This window comes from Protopterus annectens, chromosome 3.part0 (assembly GCF_019279795.1).
Source record: "Protopterus annectens isolate FY-2018-M chromosome 3.part0, PAN1.0, whole genome shotgun sequence".
Lineage (NCBI taxonomy): Eukaryota > Metazoa > Chordata > Ceratodontiformes > Protopteridae > Protopterus > Protopterus annectens.
The window spans coordinates 137,303,671-137,326,332 of NC_056731.1; the positions used below are offsets into that span (position 1 = coordinate 137,303,671).

Consider the following 22,662-nt stretch of genomic DNA (forward strand, 5'->3'; position numbering starts at 1 on the left):
CAGTGCTTGCAACTGGCCTTCTCTGAATAAACAACTGTGCTTAACTTGAAACACTTAAGCACACTTTAATCAAGTTACATACCCCTGAAAGTAGTAATAAATACCACCGAATACTTACCTTAGAACTGATTAGGAGTGCCTACACAAACAGCAAAGCTAACAGCAGGCCAGCCAGATCCAGCAGCCACAGCAAACAGCAAACAAACAGCAGTAAGAAATAAACAGATGCATGCACCATGCATGCATGCACTAGCTATCTCTAGCTCCCCAGGGCAGAGTCCCAGAAGGTCCCACTCCTCAAGACCACAACCTACAGACCCTCTGTAAACTAACTGCAAATAAGCTAAGCCCAAGTGCTACCAGAACCAAAACACTTTTTTAGAATAATAGACACTGAGCCCTCAATCAGCAGTTCTCAACCTAGAGGATGTCAAAACTTCTACACCTGCACAACAGCCACAAACCCACAAACCTGCAAACAACACAAAGGTCCTAAGCCCAAGTAAGCCAAAACCAAAAACTTAAAATAAGTTACAAAATGAGTTAATAAATAATAATATATTTAAAGATTTTGCAAAGATGCAAAAGTAAAGGAAAAAAGTAAAACACAAGCAACAAAAACACAATAAATTTTTTTTTTTTTTTTTTTTTTCTGAACAAGATCAAAGAAACAGATTTGAGTGCTGAAAAAAGAAAAAAAAAAAGTAGTTACAAGCTAGAAAAAAAAGCTAGAAAAACACAGAAGGGCTTGGGGGCTTTAAAATCTCAAGCAAGTATAGTCTAATCCACTCTAACAAGAAAGAAGGCCGGAAAGTTTATTTTTTTCAGGAATTTCCCATTTTTCTTTGTACACAGCAGAAGGCCTGAAAATCGATTTATGATCTCACTGCACAGAGTGAGTGAATGCAAATGGGAGGGCCCAGAGGCTGAGGGAGGGCGGGCAGTTTCACTAACACCAAGGAGTAGAATAAATCCAGTTGTACCAAATTCACAACACTTCATACACAGTTTTAGTTTAAATAAAAATAATTGGGTATTTTTTAAAAAAAAGTGCATAAAAAAAACTTAAATTCTTTTTACACGTCCAGTTGAATATAACCAAGTTCTTAGCTTGCCAAGCTGAAGTTTTAAAGCAGGAATTATTTCACATTGGTTTCATCCTCATGATTTATTGCATATAAATGTTCCCTAACACATTCACGCAGTGAACGGTTAGTTTTACTCACATAAAATGAGGGACATTTAGACCAATAAGCCAAATAAACTAAATTCCTGGTTTTACAATCAGTATCATGGCTAAATCCATAAATGTTTTCTGTTGTTGGATGAATACATCTATTACTATTTGCCATGAATGAACAATAATTACAAGTTCTACACCCAAATGTTCCTTTCTTTTGAGAAATTATGCCGGACCTCAAAGTGCTTCTTGTGGGATTGCAGTACAGTGAATGTCAGAATATTTGCCCTTTCCACACTGTAGTGCGATCTCGGAGTTGGTATATATATTTAGCGGGGGTGTGTGTGGGGAATAAGGAGTTCGATGTCCTGGCTTTCGCTACCCAAGAAAATTATTTTCCTGTGCCACTGTCTAGCAGAGCCACAAAAGTGATCCCCGGGGAGAATTTCCTATCTCCCATCCAATCATCAAGATTTTTCTTGAAGAGTGCTAATGAGGAGCTTTGTTTGATATAATTAGGTAGTTTGTTCCAGAGTATGGGAAGTCTCTGGGACAGGAATCTATCCCACCAGCATGTTCTGTTTATTGTGGTGACAAGGTTTAGGTCCCTAGAGCGTGTAGCTTGTAGGGATTGGGATTTCTTTAAGTGGAGCATGTCTAAAAGCTCTGGGTTTGACATAGCTTTGTGTGTTAGGCAGAGATTGCCTCTGAGTAGGTGATATGCAATGGAGTTAAGCTGCAGTTTTTTGAGATGGTCTGCATAGGGCATCTCTTTGAGGCTGGTAATCCTCTTTGTGAGGTATTTCTGTGGCCTTTGCAGTTGTAGATGTCTTGTGAGGTACATACCAAAAGGAGCATTGTACTCTATAATGTGTCTAATGAGTGACGAGTAGAGTGGAACAATGACCTCTTTTTTCCTGGATGAGAAACCTTTTGTGATGAGGTGTGCCACGTAGAAGGATCTCCTGACTACTGTGGTGATGTGATTATCAAAGGAGAGACTACTGTCCACCTGTGTCCCAAGGTCTCTTACCACACTTTCGGTGTTAAGTAGACTACCACCTATGTGGTAGTTCATGGCTACTGAGTTTTTACCAAAAGGGATGACAATGCACTTTTTGGCATTGAGCTTGAGTGCATGGCTGACACCAGGCATCTGTCTCAGCGAAACCCTTTTGTAGGATGTCCACATCTTTTGGAGTTTTGATTATGGCTCCTAGTTTGCAGTCGTCTGCAAACTTCATTAGCCAAAGACCTTCTGTGTTGGCTTGTACTTCAGAGAAGTAGATACCAAACAGGAGAGGACCCATTACTGAACCCTGTGATACTCCACTTGTCACTGGTCTGAAGTTGGATGTGGAGTCTGCTACTTTCACAATGTGGGTTCTGTCAGTGAGCCAGTTTGCAACCCATCTTGTGACATAGGGATGTATACCTAGTTTAGTGAGTTTATCTATAATTCCAGAGTGGGGGATGGTGTCGAAAGCCTTGGCGTGATCTAGATAGGCTGTGTGAACCACCTTACCCTCATCTACAGCTTTGGTGACTGCTTCAAAGAAGTCTCTCAGGTTTAGGAGAAATGATCTGCCTTTTACAAACCCGAACTGGGTGGGGTCCTGAGTTTGGAGATTACCAATGTCATTGTTTATAAGTTTCATGATGATACGTTCCATCGCCTTGCAGACCAGGCTCGTTAGGCTAATGGGGTGGTAGTTTCCAGGGTCTGTGGTGGCTCCCCCTTTGTGGAGTGGGATAACTGTCGCAGTGCGCCATTCAGTGGGCACATAGCCTGAGTTGATGCTATGATTGAACATGGTGGGGTGCCAGTTCATTCTGTAGTTCATGTAGAACACAGCCTGGGATGTCGTCAGGTCCCATGGATGCTGTGTTCTTGGCTTTGGATAGTGTGTTTTTTAACTGTGCAGCCGTGATTACAGAAACTTTGCATTCTTCCGGTATAGAGATGGGCCCTTTAGGGGATGGCAGGGGGGTAAGTTAGCACTGAACCTATCTGCCAGGATGTTGGCAATATCAGTTGGGTCTGTATATGTAGTGCCATTGTGCTGTAACTCAGAGCAGATCTGAGTGTTGCCATTGAGATTCTTGACATTGCTAGAGAATGCTTTGTGGTTGTCTTTAGAGTCAATGGCGATTTTGTTTTCATAACTAGCTTTGGAGGATTTTATGTGGGATCTCAGCTTCTTACTGAGGCTGACCAGGGAGTTTCTCCAATCATGGGATTTTACTCTTTTTTTGCAACAGTTTCTTCCTTCTGTTGTAGAGTTTGTTTATGGCAGGGGACCACCAGATTGGCTTCCTTTTTTTTTGATGCATAGCATCTTGGTTCTGTTAGGGATTGCATGATCCATGCACTCATGTAAGTGCTTATAAAGTGCATCTGTGTAGGATTCAGCAGTCATACCTCTATTTTCCGCCAGCACGGGTGTCGTGAAGTTTACCACTTCTGTCTTAAGAAGCATGAAGTTGGCTTTGAAGAAATTTTTTACTGTAGTTTCCCTAATGGGGGGATGGGGTGGGGGAGGGATGTGGATGTCTAGGGTGATTAGCTTGTGGTCGGATCTGACCAATGAGGAATTGACCTCTGGTGTGGAGCACTGGTTGCCCATGTTGGTAATAACCAGGTCCAGGATATTGCTGCCCCTGGTGGGGGTGTGGATAAGTTGATCCATGGCATTGGAATTTATGAATTCCAGAAAACGTTGAGCACAAGAGTTGGTGCATGAGTAGTTTTCCCAGTTAATGGTAGGGTAGTTGAAATCGCCCATTATTAGGGTGTTAGGTTGTACCCTAATATTTTCTATTGTATTAAGAAATGAGGAGTGGGAATCCTGGGGCATGGTAGGGGATCTGTAGCAAGTTTCAATTTGGATTGCGGTCTTGCCCAGAGTTAGTTGCACTTGAATAATCTCAGATGCATTATGCTGAGCAACTAGCCTGGAGGTGTAGATATCCTTAATGAATATGGACACGCCTCCACTTTTAGTGTTTCGGTCCAGGTTAGGTGGCCGAATGGTGTGGTATGAATTATAGCCTGGTAATACAGGGGTGCTCTCTGGAGCCTTGAACCAGGTCTCTGTCACTGCACAGATGTCGATGTTCTCCATTTTAAGGAGTGCCTCAAGAGAGTGCATTTTGAGGTTTAGACTTCTAGCATTGAGTAGCAATACCCTCAGATTCTTCTTGCCTGTACCTGTTAGGGTGGTTAATTTGTCATTTGAATCTTGCCTAAAAAAGGCACTATAGGGGTGGCTAGAGCCTTAGCCAGTATCCGGAATCCCAGGGGCGACAGGTGCAGGCCATCTCTGGCAAAGCATCGTGGCTTGTCGATCATGTCATCCCAGGCAGACAGATACTGGATCTCCTTAGAATGACACCAGAAGCTTAGCCAATTGTTGAAGTCAATCATTTTGTCCTTGTACTGTGGTATCATTCTGCATGATGGCAGGATGCTACTCAGGGCTAGGGTCATACCTGCCTGGTCTACAAGATCGGACAGCTCCTTCATGTCCCTTTTCATGTAGTCCAAGGAGGTACGTCTCAGGTCATTCACACCAACATGGACAATGACAGAATCATATTTGTACTTGTTGTGGAGTGACCTGAGTGCATGTGTTATGTGGCAGATCCTGGCACCCAACAGGCAGCTGACAATCACTTTCTCCTTGTTTAGCCTGGTGAGTGGAACATCAGTGTGCCTGACTATAGAGTCACCTATGACTAGAGTGTTGGGTACGTTGTCATGCCTTATGGGCTGTTGTTGAGTGGCACACTGAGTTTGTGGGCTATGTGTCATTTGGGTTGTGTTGGGGGGTGGAGGTTGCTTGTGTTTCTGCTTTGGAGGTCCCTTTGGATTTTTTTTTCATTTTATTTCTAATAAACAGTCGGCTTCTTATTGTCGTGTTTTGGTTGCCTCTTTCAGCTCTGTTTTTTGGGATTTTATGGACATTTGCTGCAGCTGAGGAGCCTCTTCCTTGTCTTGGAAATTCTTTTTCAGTCTGTCACCCATCATTGGTGTAGTGACTCTGCAAAGACATGAAATTATGGGTACAACTATCATTGTGAATAAGTGGATAGCTTTAGTGCATTCTCGTGGCCCTCCTGCAAATTCCTGTATTCATTCCCCTGTGTGCTACCCACTGCTTACCAATCCCATTTTCTGCACTGTCTTATCCACCCATTTCTCTTAATCTGGTCAAAAAATAGATTCACACACAACACACATGTCCAGAAATGGCCCTTGGAAAAGCCTTCACTTTATGTTCTCAGAATTTGTGCTGAGTGTGGTATACCTCAGCAACACTGAATGACAATGAACACTGTTTAACTTCTTATTGTAAAAGCTGAAGATTTTACTTTAACCTGCAGTGGAATGGTTACTATGGCACAAATGTGCTTAAATCCAGTGCACTACTGGAACAGAAAGTAAAGCCATACTAAAAGCAGTACTGTGGTACTGTTAATGGAAAAGTTCTTAGGCTCCTGGATGTATTAAAGTATCAATTCCTGTGTGGTGTATTGAGATAATTATTCTGCTTGTCGCTTGCTGTTTTTGTATACTGTCGTGGGTTTGATTACAACTGTATGTCAGTTTATTACTTCATGAAATTATATATTTATATCATCTGTTTAACTGCAAACATCTGTATTTCTCTCCATATAAAATCTATCCTTGACATCGCATTGGAATTGTGCAGCAAGACATAATTTTCAAAAATGTTGCAGCCCCCAACAGGGAAGCTTATTACGTAAACCTTATCTTGGTTAGGTATTTATGTTTATTGCACTCTCCTACCACTTATTTGTACCTACAACAAGCACTTTATTGTACAGACATGACAGGACAACGATGATTTAATAATTAAGACTAAAACACCATTGAAATGCTCCTACATATCCCACAAAATATATTGTTGGTATTCCTCTCTGCATCTGTCTCTAACTCTCGCTGTTCACCGCTTCTTCTTCAATAAGATGTCACCATGCTTCAATTGTGTTATTTTAATGCTGTGAACTAGTTCTTCCTCTGTGGTGTGGTGAGCTAATATTAAAATATGTAGAAAGAGTTTTGCATAATTTCAAGGGTTCTAATCCAGCCATTAGCAAAGTGTTACTGACTGTTTTTGGTACATTATTTAAATGTACCTATTGACTGCATATTGTTATCTTTCTTCTATCATAATCTACTTTGTTCCTTCCTCCATCTCACCCTACTTTGCTCCTGCCTCCATCCTAAGGATAAATATAAGTACACTACTTATGGCAATATCTTTGGATTTGATTGCCTTCATCCACATTACTGTGTCTCACTTCTCGCCGCTGTGCTAAGCTATGTTTCTTCATTTTAATGTAATTTTTATGAGATAAAGAGTTGGATTTATGAATTACATTGCTCAATAGGGTAAAAAAGATGAATACATACATTCAGGTTTGCTGACATCTGCTGTGAAATAATAAGTATCACAATTATGACTTTATATATGTTGTGCTGAGCTAATACTCATGTATAAATGTTTTTTTAGCATCCTGAAAATTTTCAAAAACATACAGATGGAAAAATGTTTCATGATGTTTTGTCAGACTACCATGCATGTAAATGTTGGCTAAACCTTTGCTTAACATAAAATTACCTTGTTGTTACATTAATCTGCCTGCTACTTTTTGTTATGCCTGTCTTGCACAGATCTGTGTGCGGATGTTGACATAGACCAATACAGAATGCTGCTAATTACCATTGTAAATTTAACACTTCAAGTTATGATTATGCATGCATGAACACTTTGCTGTCAGCAGCCCAAATCAGCTTAGTAGCACTGTCCTCAAAGAGCACACAAAAAAAGAGAAATTCAAAGAATTATAGTTTTCTGTTGCACTGTGATACCAGCTTAGTTAATCTATTCTCACAGAATCTATCATTCAATAGTGTGCATTGGTATGTACAATGTGCATGTTTGTCTTGACAATGAACAATGTGCAAGTATAAGACAAAAACAGTGTGCAGTCATCCTAACATGAAATCACAGGAATGTTTCATAATTACTGGTGTGCAACAATCAGTGTATGTCATCCCACTATGTGGAACATGTCAGTGGCCCTCACAGTAACACAATGTACTGTAAGGACAGTATTTACATTTCATTATAAAAGTATGTCATGACATGACAATCACAGTGAAGTAGCATTGTGCATTTGCTGCTCAACCTGTGATGCACACTAACATGTCTTGCAAGCATTGCTTTTAAAAAATATTCCAAAGTCCAGTTTCAGATAGGTATTGTCTGTCTTTTCTTGTGGTTCTTGCAACCAGTACATCGCTCTCTAGATTTGTTATCTAGATAAGTAGGAGGTTTGATGCTCAACATGAAATACTTTGTGCATGTGTGTGTGTGTGTGTGTGTGTGTGTGTGTGTGTGTGTGTGTGTGTGTGTGTGTGTGTGTGTGTGTGTGTGTGAAAGAGAGAGAGACTGTCTGTAACACTTGGTGGTGTAGCCACTTCTCCTGAAAATAGTACATTCAACTGTTCTGACAGCTGTCTTATCCCAATTTTTGCAGAAACATCCTGTATAACACACTGTTGAGGTCATCTTGAAAAATAGCACTCTCTACCCTTAATAGTTAGTCTTCCTGTGGTGCTTATAACTAATACAGTGCTCTCTAGATTACGTAACTAGATAGGTAGGCGGTTCAATTCAATACTCACCATGGAAGACATGCATATGTGTGTAAAGAGTGTTGCTGTCTTCACTTCTGCTTAAGGGAATGCACTGACATGCACAGACAGTCTCTTTATGCAATATTTACAGAAACATCATGTATGGAACACAATGATGAGGTCATCATGACAAAAGTGCAGTCTCCCTAAAACAGCAAGTCTTCTCCTGTGGTGCTTGTGGCAAATACAGTGCTCTCTAGATTGTACAGCTGGACATGTTGAAGTCTTGCATGGCTGTGTATGTAGTGCTTGTTTGTCTCCACTTCCCCTTAAAAGAATGCATTTAAATGTGCACTCAACTGCCTTATACCTGTTTATTGAAGCATCCTGTATGAAACGCACTGATGAAGTCATCCTGACAAAAGATCACTATCTCCCCATAATAGTCAGACTTCTCCTGTGGCACTTCTAGTAGAGTGCTCCCTAGATGGTATAACTAGATAAATAGGAGAATCAATGCACAACATGAAAGACTTGTATTTGAATGTGTTTATAGCTCATAACAGCTCGAGAGCTGCTACAAGACTAGCCGGTTTTACCCAGACTTCACTCAAATTTCTATCCTTAGGGGAAAGATAACAAGGCTTATCAAGCAGTGTTTTGACTATTTTTGCAGACTGCCTGTGCCCATAGGTGCCATCCCAGGAGAGAATTTGTGATTTCTCATCCATTGGTTCAGATTGCTCTTGAAAACGGGCAGGGGAGGGTTTTGCTAAACATAAATACGAAGCTTATTCCAGAGGACGGGCAATCTCTGGGACACATTTCTGTCTCTTCAATGTGATCTATTCATATCAAAAATTAGGTTTAGATCTTTGGAGGAGGTAACATCTGTGTGCCAGACAAGATTGACTTACACAGTCTCCAAGGGCTAGCTTTTTCAGGCATTTTCATTCCAGGTAGGCCATCAGTACAACTTATATAGTATGATAGTGCTGTGCATCCCTCAGTGGTGTTCTTCCTTTCATGACTGATATGCTTATGTCTCCATTGCCCATGATTGTTTTGCATCACTGTAAAATCTGTTCAACCATATGGTTGAAAATAAAATGGTTCTTAAGACCTTTCTTGCTCATATGCATTACTTATTCACAAGAAAAGCATGCTCTATATTGCATGTCTTCCTCCAGACGTGTTTAATACTGCATGTGTTTCTACTACAATATACAGCTTAATGTCAGATGTCTGATTCCATAAACATTTTTTACTGTATGGCATGCTGCAAGAGCATCAGAAACTGTGACTGGTTCTCATTTATAACACCTTCTGTTGTGTTGCTGCTGTTAAACTGATGTTATGTTACTGTTCCCTGTAATTGTATGTGAGCATGTCCAGTACTACTATGTCAGACATGTTTGCAAATCTGTAATGGCAAAACTGGACTCCCAACATGTCATCCACTCTGTCTTGTAATTTCTCACTTATGTATGTTGTTTATTATTAGATTAGCATGTAGCATTTACATAGCCATACAACACTTCTTGTCTATTACATGCTTGTAGGTGATGAACCCCTTTCCTATTGGTGCCACTGTCATTTCTTTGCATAAACATGTCCATTTCTGAGTTGCTTAGCATTGCAGCTGTAAGGTCCTTTTTGTTCTTGTGTATACATAGTGAGATGGATAATACAGAGGTGCTGTCAGCTTGCCAACATAAATTACCGCTATAGACATCTTTACATGCAATAACTGCATTCTATGCATTCATCCCTTAAACTATCTTCTGACCTTGCTAAACATTATCTCAACTCAGTATTTAATTAACATATATATATATATCACATTTTAACCCCCTTTGTTACACTGCAGCTTTATGTTCCTATCACATCGTTTAATAGCCTATTATTATTTATGTGCATAACTGCAGGATTTTCATTCACATTAGTTGTCATAATATTAATATTGCAGGTTTTATGTCAGAAATACTTCTTATACACTTTTATTACATTTGCCTATGGGATATGAGTACACTTTAAACATTTCCCCTCTTCAACATTACTAAATCATTATAACACATTTTAAGTGTCACAATTCCCCTATTTCCCTTTCTTTAATTCTGTATTACTTCCTTCTATTTTCCTTTGATATGTCTGGCTGCAGGATATACTCATGTCTGAGCACTGCCTGTATGCTATTTGTTTTGTTTACATTGTCTGCTTTTGATTGCAAGCACCCTTCCGTGACCAAGAACATTATCGAGAGCCACAAAAAGGTGCTTGGAAACGTGTTGATGCGATGAGCAGCATACATATTTGATTAGCGCTGCTGCTCAGCACACTAACACACTTACATCATGAAGGCATAGCTTAGCACCTACACAACTGTTAATGAATCCCAGGGAAACTGCAGATCATAATAGTTACAGCAACAGTTTAAATCCACTGGTGTTTTTTGCTGTTAGTGGAAATATTACATTAATATAGTAGCAAAAATCTTTCCATGTGGAATCTATTATACTATTAAGAACTTAGCTTTACTAAGCAGTATAGTTAATGCCTCAAAAAATTAGGAATGTAAACTGTTGGGTAAGGACATGAAAATGTATTACATGACATTAATAAACCTTGTGCAAAATAAAATTATTAGTAGTCTGATGTAGTACTGACAAACTGTACCTAACAACTAACTCACAATCGCTGTTACTGCAGTCTGCCTTCAGTCAAAGCCAGCATTCATAATTTGCAGCTGCTTGTTTCTTTTTCATTATTACATCAATCAGTAGTAAAGATTAACAATAGCAAATGATAATGCTAAAGGAAAAGTCAGTGTCTGACATAGGTAACTTGGCATTGGTAGAAACATATAAAATAATACATGTAAAAAGAGGGAGGGAGGGAATGACCAGTGTCTGAGATCATATTCCTAATTAAGATTAGTAATAAAGCTTTACATTTCTTATGGATGCCAGGATGATGATTTTCTAAATGCAGGTATTCCATCCTGAAGTTAGGGCACAAATATTCTGAGGCAGTGTTGAATAACAATCTATTCATTATGTCATTATGTGAATCATACCTATCAAACTCTTACAACAAGAAATCTGGACAAAGCCTTAAATAAAAGTGGGACAAATGCCCCAAAATAGGGACACTTTTTAAATATTGCTTTTGCAAACTTAGAAAACTGACAGAAGAACAGATTTTGCATTAGCACAAATTTTCTGAAGGGTATGAAGTCTGAAACTCAAATGTCTGTCAATATTTTCAAACTTCAGTCTTTAATGACTTGTTACTAATTTGCCAGAAAAATCAAAATTTTATGAAAAATGGACCAAAAATATGAGGCAAACATCTGGACAACCTGCAAATATCTGTACAGTTGAGAGGTATGATGTGAATGGATGTAAACTGTCTTGCTACTTTTCCAATAGCATGCAATAAGATTACATGTAGTTGCAGTAAGGTGGACCAACCAGGTGTATGCTAACTCAGGACTCTAAATTAAATGAGGTCAGGTGGCTCATGAAGTACTTGGTAAGAAGGGTGGGTCAAAACCTCAACACTAGCCAGACAACCCCAAAAGTATTACCTGCTGCCAACATTTGTGAAGGGGCTTTACTTACACTACATTTCTGTTTTATAGTCACCTTGTTGCCCTGTGTTCTGAGGATCAGTCACCATGGAAAAGGCATGGGAATCAGTTCCTTAGAAGTTGTGGATGATTCTTTGGCCAGAAATGATCTCTCCATAAAACTCATTTAACTTGATTTTGCCTAAACTGTGAACCATCTAAGGATATTTTAATAGTGGTGGGTAAATGTTATGCATAGTGAGGCTAGTTCTGCTAAAAAAAGTTATGCTTTTTCAGAATGAGAAGGGGAAGGTTTGCATATATTTCCAAAACAAGTGTAAGAAAGAATTATCTAAACTTGTCATGATCTGTATCAGACAACACATGGCAATTGCAAATCATAGCTGGAAATATTTCCATAAGTGATTGCGTGACATTTGAAAACGATTCTTAACTTATGGAAAGGATGAAATTGACATTTTGCCTGTCAACATAGGTTGCAAACAGCCTCCAAGTATTAAAATACCATGCCATACCAATTCTGTAAATAGGGTGCGCATATAATCTATAAGAAGTTTCAGAGGCTTCCAGTGAGCATACATAACCCCAGAATATTGTTTATCCTCTGTCATGTCCTTGGATTGGCTTAGGTTGTAATGAAAGTACCAATAGTGTAACAATATTTACTTTGGTTGGAGGTTCTTTCCACATAGTAGTAGGAGATTCAAATTCTGTTTACAGATGTGGGTGTGGGGGTACTATATTCTTACATTTAATTATTAATGTCTGAGGAATTCCCGTGTATATAAAGTAACCTGGCAGGAGGATCCTAAGCCTCTTTTCATAGAGGAGGAATTAATTATCAAATTCCTATTTTTATATCTGTTACTGTTCCATATCTACTGGTGCGCTAGCTTCTATACCTTTTCACCCAGCAACAGTTGAGGTTTGCATAGATGTGTCTGTACAATATAAAAGAAAACAGAGAAGAATATCATGCTAAGGGCACTGATCCTATGTAGCTGTGATAGAGGTAGATAATGGCAGCAACGGGCAAGCATCGCAAGTGTATTCCATGGCAGTTTATTTAGAATTCTGTCTGGAGAGATGTGAGTCACATGCCAGGTACTTTAGGGGATTGTCACTAAATAAATACAAAACAGTAGAGTTTAGCTTTGCAAAGCCTGAGCTCAGGGTTTGGAAGAAGTAACTCAAATTTATTTACACTGGCATGCAGACCAGAGAATTTAGAAAATTCTCTCAGCACTGCAACAATTAGCTTGGCATCTTAAGCCAGGTTAGAAGATAATATCAGACAGTCATTTGTGAATATCATGTATGAAACCTTCTCCTGCACAAATCCACAAATCTTCATCCTGAAAATTGTTGTACAGACAAAATAGAGAGTTCTAGAGATTTAATGAAACATAGAGGAAGTATGCTGGGTGGTGGGCATCCATGTCTGCTGCCCATCAGCAGAAAAACCCAGAGTACAAATATTTGAATTACTAACAATATAAGCAACTGCGCAATTACATAATGCCTGAATGGCTTACATAATTTCCATAGCCGCATCTGTGACAGAAAGCCTGTAGTTTGTTTAAAAAAAACTATTAAAATAGCCACTTTTGGGATTGTACATGACTGTGTGGTTTGGATAAATATAGTTAGGGCTCTTCAATGCTGTGTGATGAAGTAGGGTTTAAAAAGCCAACTTGGTCATCACCTATTAACTTAAACAGAAAGTTCTTAAGTTTGGATGCCCATACCTTAGCAAAGAACTTAATTTCTATATTGATCAGAGAAATATGGCAATACATTTAGCTGCTGCAGAGCCTTTAATATATATTAGCGGATTCAGAGGATGCAGAGAGAAAAAAGTTGTAAAGTTTAAAATTTAACCCATCAGACTAGTGGTATTACCAGACTGAGAGAACTTGGCTGCAGTCATGACCTCAAATTCTATTATTTGGACAGAAATAGTTGATCAGAAATGAGAAAAGACAAAAGTATTTAATTTACATGGTCAGTTTAATGTACAGGCAAAATAAAAAAATAAAAAAAATTGTATAAAATTGTTTACTTCTTGGAATAAATAAAAAGGTTATAAAAGATGAAAAACTTTTCTGATTTGTTTTCGAAGGACTGCACTGAGAGTGTTGCCTTTCCAGGGTATATAGAGGTAGCAGTCTTTTACAAAGACGATAGCATTATTTCAAGATCAAGGTATATCTTTAGAATTTACACACTGATCAAGCACCATAAATTCGCTGTCAGATTTTTGAAAGTATTATTTTTATTTATTTATTTATTTATTTATTTTACATTTGTTTGATTGTCCGACTGGATACATGTCCATTTTCAGCATAGGCCTAGGGAGAAAAGCTCCAAAAAGTCATTCAACAAACTGTTCCATTTTTACAGTTTAAAACACAAAAATAAAACACAAATAAAAGGATTTTTACACAGATGTAAACAAACACAACAGATATACACAAACAAATTATTACATTTTTACTCAGATGGAAAATTCTAGACAGTGTTTTTAAGAATGATAGGTTATTGAATGCCTTGTAGGCTAACCTGGAAGTAGATCCAAGGACATATATTAAGATGGCAACATTGTAGCAAAACTGAAGTGCTGCTTTAAATCTTCTCTGCCTATCATCTAATGGCAGACATACTCCTAGGGAAATTTAAAGAAAAGTATGCTCCCCATACTGGGGAGAAGTAGTTCTTAATATCAAAGTTAGTAAGGACCTAAACTTCACTTTTAGTGGACATATAATGTGTTAGCTTCATAACCATCATAACTGCAGTGTTGTAGTGAATAAAAAAGCACAACAATCAGGAAATATCTTGTTCCTCCATTAGACCACTCCATGTATATATCTGTATCTACCTAAGTATATGAATATATGTGTATATATAGGGTCTATATTAGAAGACCGAAGACACATTCTTTTGAATGCGTCTTGGTGGAACTTAAAAGGCTGAAAATGCAAAATATTGAAGCGGCTGTGAAGTGGGAAAGAATTCACTTAGCCGCTTTGGTACTTTGCCGTTTTCAGCACTGTAGTACGGTCTTGGAATTGGTATATTTAAGTAGGGGTGTGTGGGGACACAGCCCCCCACATCAGGGGTGGGGGGGCAAAGCCCCCAACTTAATGTAATGTTTGAAATAAATTTTAATTTATTTATTTATTTTTTGTTGGAACAGCGATTTTTTTCCCTTAGAAAAAAATCGCTGTTCTGGCACTTCGATATTGTAAGCTTTTGCTTACATAGGGTCGATCGATCATCTTTCACTTTTTTAAGCATTCGGTAATTTAATATAGACCCATATATATATATATATATATATATATATATATATATATATATATATATATATATACACACACACACACAAACACACACATATACTTTTTATGGCTAGCAACAGAGCAGAAAACTGAATTCTGAGTCAGAGTCAGAGGAGTTTATGTCATTCCAGACATCCACAATGTTAAACTCACTATTTCAGGATCAAGAGTTCTTAAGCTATCGATTGCTTCATTTTCAAGGGGATACAAAGATCAATTGCTTAATAATGTTTAGATTAAAATACCAATCTAATATAGAGGCCATCTATTTTACTAGAAGGTAGACAGCTACAATAAAGTGGCAACCCAGCAGTAGCATTATAACTTGAAGAACAAATTCAACTTACTATACAGGCAGTAGTGGAAACAGTGAATTTAACTATAATAACTCATCCACCACTTTTGTTTTGATGATCCTTTAAAATCCAGTATAGAATGTTTCCTGTTAAGACAGGTCCTCACTTAGATCACACTTCAGAATTGTGAAGGCTGGATGTCTGCCAGTGGTCAGTTCAGGAATTTTATTCCTGAATGTATATAATGTTTGTTTACTGTTTCTTTTTATATCTGTGCAATGTATTTGACTGCTAAATTCAGTCTTTTAGCATTAACAACTGACTACATCTGCATGTGGACAGTTCAGGATAGCCTTGAAACAAAAACCCAGTTTGGAAATAGAAGCATGCATGTCTATACCCTGACTACAAAAAAAAAAAAAAAAAACAGTGTGAGCCATGGGTTTAAATATCAGGCCTGTAAAGGCAGGACGATTAGAATGTTGGGGAGGAGACTACACCAGTAACCAGCATTTACAACTAAGCAAATTTACTATCTCAAGGGTCGATGGAAAAAATAAATGAGTCTATAATATGACTAAAACAGCTTGTAGTAAAAAATAAGAAGCACACAATAATCTACTAACTAAACATATTTTTACACAGATTGAGAAACTGATATTTAGTAAAATAAATTATATGACAATAATGACTAATTAGGTACTTGTCTTTCACCCCAAAATATAATTAATACCCCCGGGAATACAGTTTATTACAAATATTATCAAGTCTAATGTAAGGTAATGTTTACCTACAAAGCATAGCAATACCAAAAGAAGTATTCCTTCTGTTAGCCAGTAGTGTGCTCATAGATGTTGTTTCCTGCTATAATGTCACTTTATCCATCTGTACTCTACTGTATTTTTGCAGGAGAAAATAAAGTTAACATTGTTAGGTTTGGGTACCTCTGATGTTTGCTCGGACTCTTCTAGTGAGCTGTATTGTAGTGGACCATTGCACTCCATATTCTGTTCTTTTTCAGATTTCAGTGGAATATACTTGTTAACAGTAGATACTTGAAGCAATTTTCTTGCAGCTGGGAATATGCTGGACAGAGACAGAGATAAAGTCAGACCCTGTGATGTCTGGAAGAATACTATAAGCTCTTGTAAGACTAGTAGAAATGTTTGCAATTAAATAAATGAGGAACATGTTTCCATTTAATTGACCTTGTGGTTGGATACTTAAAATATGCTGGTAGCCATTTCTGTGATGCAGAGCTGCCTCACATTGGTAGAGGTGCATGCCCTGACTGACAGAGCCACTGAGAATTCTTGGTAGATCTTGATTCAGTAGCTTGTTAATAAGAAAGATTTACTTTCGTGAGCAAGACTGGGACCCTTACTTCTTCAATGTAATTCAGCAACTTTTAGAATTACTGGCTTAAGTGGCTAAAATTAGATATGGGGAAGGTGTAAGTGCCCTGTGTGGTCTTTCAGCAACAACAGGCAATGACATTGTGGGTGGTAGTTATTCTAGGAAAGCAGCCATGTTATAGTTTTCTAGTCCATCAGTAAGTCCAATGAATAAAAGATTATTCTATCTCTGTATATTCTAAGTCATGCAGCTTTACTGAAATAAATCTATTCTGTTTCATTGGCAGTCTTTGTGTCAGGCCTGTGACATGAAAGGAGATATCAGGCTCAAAATTGCATTTTTTTCAACCAATATCCCAATCTTAGATCTATTTGAGACCAAAAGTTGGGATACTAATTGTACTGGAGAGTGCACCTTCATTTTGTATGTAGATACACATAGGCAGCCTTCACATTGTGCAACCCATTGTGGCTGTACAGGAACGTCTTGTGATAGTTTATCCACATGACTAAATGGTTGGTAGTACCAACCGATTCTAATAAGCTATAAGTCCTGTTATTTTATTTCATTTTTTATGATTCAGGTGTAGCTTGAGAACAGCTAAGTCCACACAAATGTTCAAATCACCAAGGCAGCTTTTATATTAAATAATAGTCTTCATGCCTCATGCCTCAAATATCCAGTCGTTAAGCTTCTGCCATTTTGACACTTAGCTCTTCACCCACTTTGATTTTATTTTGATGTTTTTTCCAGTAGCTTATGGTCTTAGAAATATGTGTCAACATTTTTCAGAACACATAATTTCACAACCTAATCCTGATTGACTTTGGCTGCAAAAAAGTGGATTTTTTTTACATTGTCCAAGTTAGTACATCAGAATCTGGCATGTAGTAATAAAAAACACTTATTAATTCTTCTCTTTCCAGTATCACCTGATTAAATACTTTTGACATTTTGTCTTTTATCCTTTAGAATTATATTTTTCAAATTTGTACATTGGCAAAAAGGTTGGATAGCTGAATATATCATGCCAGATGCATGCTTTTGCAGCATTTTATTTTCATATATTAACAGGAAAATAACATCTATAGAGCTAAGAAGACACTTTTATTGTCATCCTTTTCTATAAGCTTGAATCATGACAAATTATTTTGCTTTCATTCACAGGTCAGTATTTTAGTATTCAAGGAAGCTGTAATTTTGAATCAGATTTGGATACTCCTTGGCCAGTTGCATGTGGTCTTTCACAGAATGATAATGATGATTTTGACTGGTCACTTGGAAACAGTGCACCTAGAGAAGGAACAGGACCAGATACTGATCATACACCAGGTATGTGTACAAAGAGTTCTGCAAGATGGTTTAGAGGTATTTAGTTTTGCATTTAGCAAACATTTAGTGGAGTGGCAGTTTGATTTATCAATAGGTACATAAGTTATGTCACTGCTGAAACTGGGTCTGTGACCTGCTAATAATGTAGCTTCACTCTAGCCAAACATAAGTTTTCTGTCTTTCACGTACTCACCTAAATGTGTCTTAACAGTAGTTATGGTTTGCAGATTTCTGATTTTTAGGTAAGTGCTAGGATAGATGCGCTTGCTCAACATTCTAAGCCTAGCCAATTTCCCTTTTGGTGCTCTAGCTGACCCATCACATCTGGTATTATATTGTCCTTACTCATCTCATGGTCAATTATTATATATTACTCTTAATAAGAGTAGCTGCGGTGGTACGGCGGTAATGTTGTTACCTCACAGCAAGAGGTTCTCCCATTCAATTCTCGGCATGGCTTGGGAGTGCCTTCAGTGCGGAATCTGCATATCCTCCCCACGTTTGGGTAGTGTTCGAAAGACATGCATGCGTAAATGGGCGTGCCTTCATTGAAGGTTGGGCGTCAAGCTGGCACCTCGGTGTTTTGTAAAAATCTACTGCCAATCATTAGCGGACCGGAGTTCTGCTGTGGCGACCCCTTACCGGGAAAAAGTCGAAAAGAGAAACAAACTCTTAACAAGAATAACTGGGATCACACCACAAATAATTTGAATGAACTCATGCATGGGATAAAACATTTACAAACTACCACTTGCCATTAGTAGCACAGGGACAGTCCAGATGTAAGTTTTCTGTTTCCCATCCATAGATCCAAGTTGCTCTTAAATATGGACAGGGATAAGCTTTGTGTTAAGTGGATGTGGAGTCTGTTCCAGAACAGGGGTATTCACTGCGAGATATACCTTAGCTGAGTCCTGTGTCAACAGTGGTACCAAAAATCTGTTATAAATTAAATGCAAATACATTCTTATTTCTTAGTCTGATGTAAATCAATATTAATACCATATGAAATAATTTTGTACTTATGTGTATTCAGCATCAAGCCATATTTTGATTTGATTAAGATACACATTTTGTAGGATGAAGTCTTCAGTTTTCTTTAATTTGCTCCTGTATTTTAATTGGTAGATGTTGTAAAATCTGAAAATATCAAATTGAAAGTATCAGGACAAGTTCAGAGCCCTGTGACTCTCCAGTGATGGAGTTCGTACATGTTGACTTAATGCCATGTATCACAACTGCTTGTTTCTTAATTGATAACCACATCTATATCCATCTAGTAATCTAAGGACTGAATTGACATTTATAGCATGATCCTAGTATCTCTTAATGGTATATTGTGTCAAAAGCCTTAAAGCCTTCAAGCTATACCACTGCACATTCTAAGCCCTGATCCAGTAACACTGAACTTCTGTCACAAATCCTAGTTTGACAAGCCATAGTTAATCAATCATTTATAAACTCAACATGTGTTATGTCTATATTAGGCACATATTTGCTATGCCTGAGTAGCTGTATAAGCTAGCAAGATTTAAATCATTAACCAGTTATGGATATAAGGCTGAACGAGTGATAGCTGGAGATATTTTAATCTATCACAGTGTTTGTAAATATGGACAACAAGTGGTGTAGCCCAGTCATTTTGAATCGCATTAAACAAAGAAGTTAGTTGATAAATAATTCATGAGATAGTTTATTGATTAAGTGACCAGATGTCCAGTCAGGCCATACAGAGCACACACCTTTCTAAGCTTTCTTTGGGGTTCCCTGACATCTTTAGCTATAGTAGTAGGGCAAGTTCTAAACTGCTGATAAAGTAATGAGTTAGTAGATGAAGAGTTTATTCTCCAGTTGTTTACAAAGTAGATATCAAATAGTTAGCAATTTCAAAGAGAGAGTCTACCAATAATCAATTCATTTGAAGTGGTCCAGTTGTGTTGGGTGTCTTTCTCTGAGACTTGATATACATACATAGATACATATACAGTTTTGCATACAATTCCTATTATGACAATTTTATCTAATAAAGCCTTCGTTAGTGTAGTTACTACCCTTATCTTATTCATATTGTAATTATTTTCATACCTTCTGTATAATTTATATATTCTGTACTTTTTATTTATCACATTCTTCAGTGTTATCCCATCGTAAGCTTGTTATTATTTTTTTCCCACAAATTATTTCATCTATGTGTTCGGTACACTTATTCTTCAGAAATTCCCATACATTTTATAGTTTACCTAGGTCAGTTTCCTCGTCCTAAGGAAGAAGTAATAACTCGCTGATTAATTAATTTTTATTCGGCTTGCTCATGCCATAAAATGTTATTTTTCTGCTTATAGTTTGACTTTGAGCAAAACTGAAATGAATGGAGTAATTGTCCTATATTCACCCCAAAGATATATATCATTGATGATTACACTTAATAAATCCAAATTTTAGGTTGTGTCTCAAGGCAAGAATAAAGTGATTCATGTCCTATTAACTTTATACTGCTTCCCTTTCTAAATTGTCTTAGATATTGATAGTGTTTAAATCCCTTTTATACTAGCGTATCTGTATCCCAGCTGTCAGTGATAGCTATAATTTCATATCCATTAATAGAAATTAGGTTTTCTTATTCATTTTTTTTAATACTTTGGGCATTACCAAAAAGAATGTTAGCTCAGCATTTTTGATACTTATGTTTGCTTTGTTTGTTCTTTGTCCCTTGAGTATTAAATCTCTAAATAATAAAGAATTGCAGTTTTGATTTTCATTAACAGAATAATGTTGCTTTCCCAGTAAGATGTAGTCTGTCTTCAGAAATAAGATGCCCATCTATGATTATTTCCCCTAACAGAGTAACAACTTGGAACTTTTAAATGCCCTTTACTCTCAGCCATGTATTGAACAATTTTATATGGTATAGCTAGCCATTGGATTTAGAGCATGGTGTAATGCCAAAGACATCTATCTGTGTGTTATTCTGTCTTCATGTCTTTAATATATATAATATTTAATTATTTATGCCACATATGTATATAATATAAAAAACAGTTGTTCTTGCTATTCTGTAAATATTAGGATATTTGTTGGACTTAGATACAAGTCTCTAAAATAGTTGTGCCAGCTCATTTAACTTTGTCCTCATAGAGAAGAATCAGTAATGTTTTTATTCATACTATTTAAGATTGCAGCCTGTTGAGACATGAACAGATTGCCAAATATGTTTTTATTGCCTTTTACATTATTTTGATGTATCAATACATTTACATAATCTTAAATTATTTTGTTTCTTGTAATTCCCTTTGTTTACTGCTGCCTATTTTACACTGCCCAGTATTACAAATGTTAAAAGGTTGCTCAACAGCAGACTGTAATAATTTGCATGGCAGATGCCCTCAGTTCCTTTCTTATCCTTATGCTGAATTGTGCAGTCTTGTATTACTTTATTAATAACATGATTTTGATTAATAATCCTCTGACTAGTACTGCCCATTGTTCTGTCCATTTTTATTATGATTAAATTAGATACCTAAAGATGACCATTTTGTATTCCTTCAATATTTATTGGATGTGTAACTGCTGTGATTTGGCAACTTTCTTAATAATGACAGTAAAATATTTTTTTGTTGAACAGTATTTTCTTTAAATGTGGTCTCTACTGAATCTGATTCTGCAGCTATCGTCTGAATCAGAAAAACCTATAAAGTGAGAAAACTGTCACATGCATTTACTATGAATTTGAAAAACATTCAACATCTTTGGTTTTAAGATTTTTGTTTTAAATTTTAAGTACACAATAAACTAGTTTCCTATGTTTATCTTTTTGAAGAAACTATTTACTTTAATTGTTTTTTTTTTCTAGATTTCTTCTTAGGTGTTCTTATTTTTTGTTACTTTTTTATTACTATGCAGTAGGTACCTGTTTAATGTTTTTCTTCTTTTATCAATATCTAGAATATTATTCCTTATCTATGTCCTTGTTCATTACTCATGTCTTCAATTAGTACTTGTTCAGCAGTTCTTGCATTGCTATCATCCCGAGACTTGTTAATGATTTTACAATCTTCTAATCATTCCACAATAAACTCTCAAAGTACTAAGAGCTTTCTTATACTAGAATTCACAGCTATCAAAGTTATTTTCCAAAATAGTATTCAGTATGTATTGTATGTCAATCAGCCTAGTACAGTTTGTACAGTGCTTTGCTGATTTCAATAAATCAGATCTTAAAAAAATACATTGTCCACAATGTATGAAGAACTCTTGTGCAAGTAAATCATCAAAGCATAAATGTTCACTCAATCCATTATTATCACACTATGAGCACAGAAACCTTAAACCAGTCTCCAAGATCTCATTCTTATTTCATATTACCAGTCAGTGGCTTATAATTAAACCACATACATCCATGCAACAGCATAGTTTATACAAGCAGTTACAAATGTTAACTGTCAAAGTGTTTTGCTTCAGTATGTAGTTGCATAAATTTCTAAGAGGAAAGAAATAAAAACACAATTATCAACCAACTTTATTAAAACAACACTAAAATCAAATCTCTTTACTTAAAATGATATTACGATTTGTAGCAATACACCTCTTGAAAATGTGATAAAAAATGTTACTACAATCTCATATTCAAATATTAAAAAAAAAAAAAAACAATACTGACTGTCAAGCGGGGATTCAATATGGCTGCTGATCTGGGAACAACTAGTAAGCACTGCTCTGAAATGAAAATAATGAATGAAACAACATCTAGCTATAATAGTTAATTCAGCTACCTAAATTAGGATAAGTCACTAAGAAAATACAATTATATGTATAAGACCTCAATATTGTAACTAAATACAGACAGTAAATACCTTTGATTTATTGAGGTTATCCATGCAGCTGGGAATCTGATA

At 36.8% G+C, this 22,662-nt stretch overlaps 1 protein-coding gene across 1 annotated transcript in view; it reads left to right on the forward strand.

Moving 5' to 3' along the window:
- The window catches only part of MALRD1 (MAM and LDL receptor class A domain containing 1), a 3,217,568-nt gene that overhangs the window by 2,094,855 nt on the left and 1,100,051 nt on the right, over positions 1–22,662 (forward strand). The window contains exon 20 of the mRNA XM_044065510.1: positions 17,606–17,770. Coding sequence (XP_043921445.1) covers positions 17,606–17,770 — 165 coding nt within the window. The remainder of the gene's footprint in view (positions 1–17,605; positions 17,771–22,662) is intronic.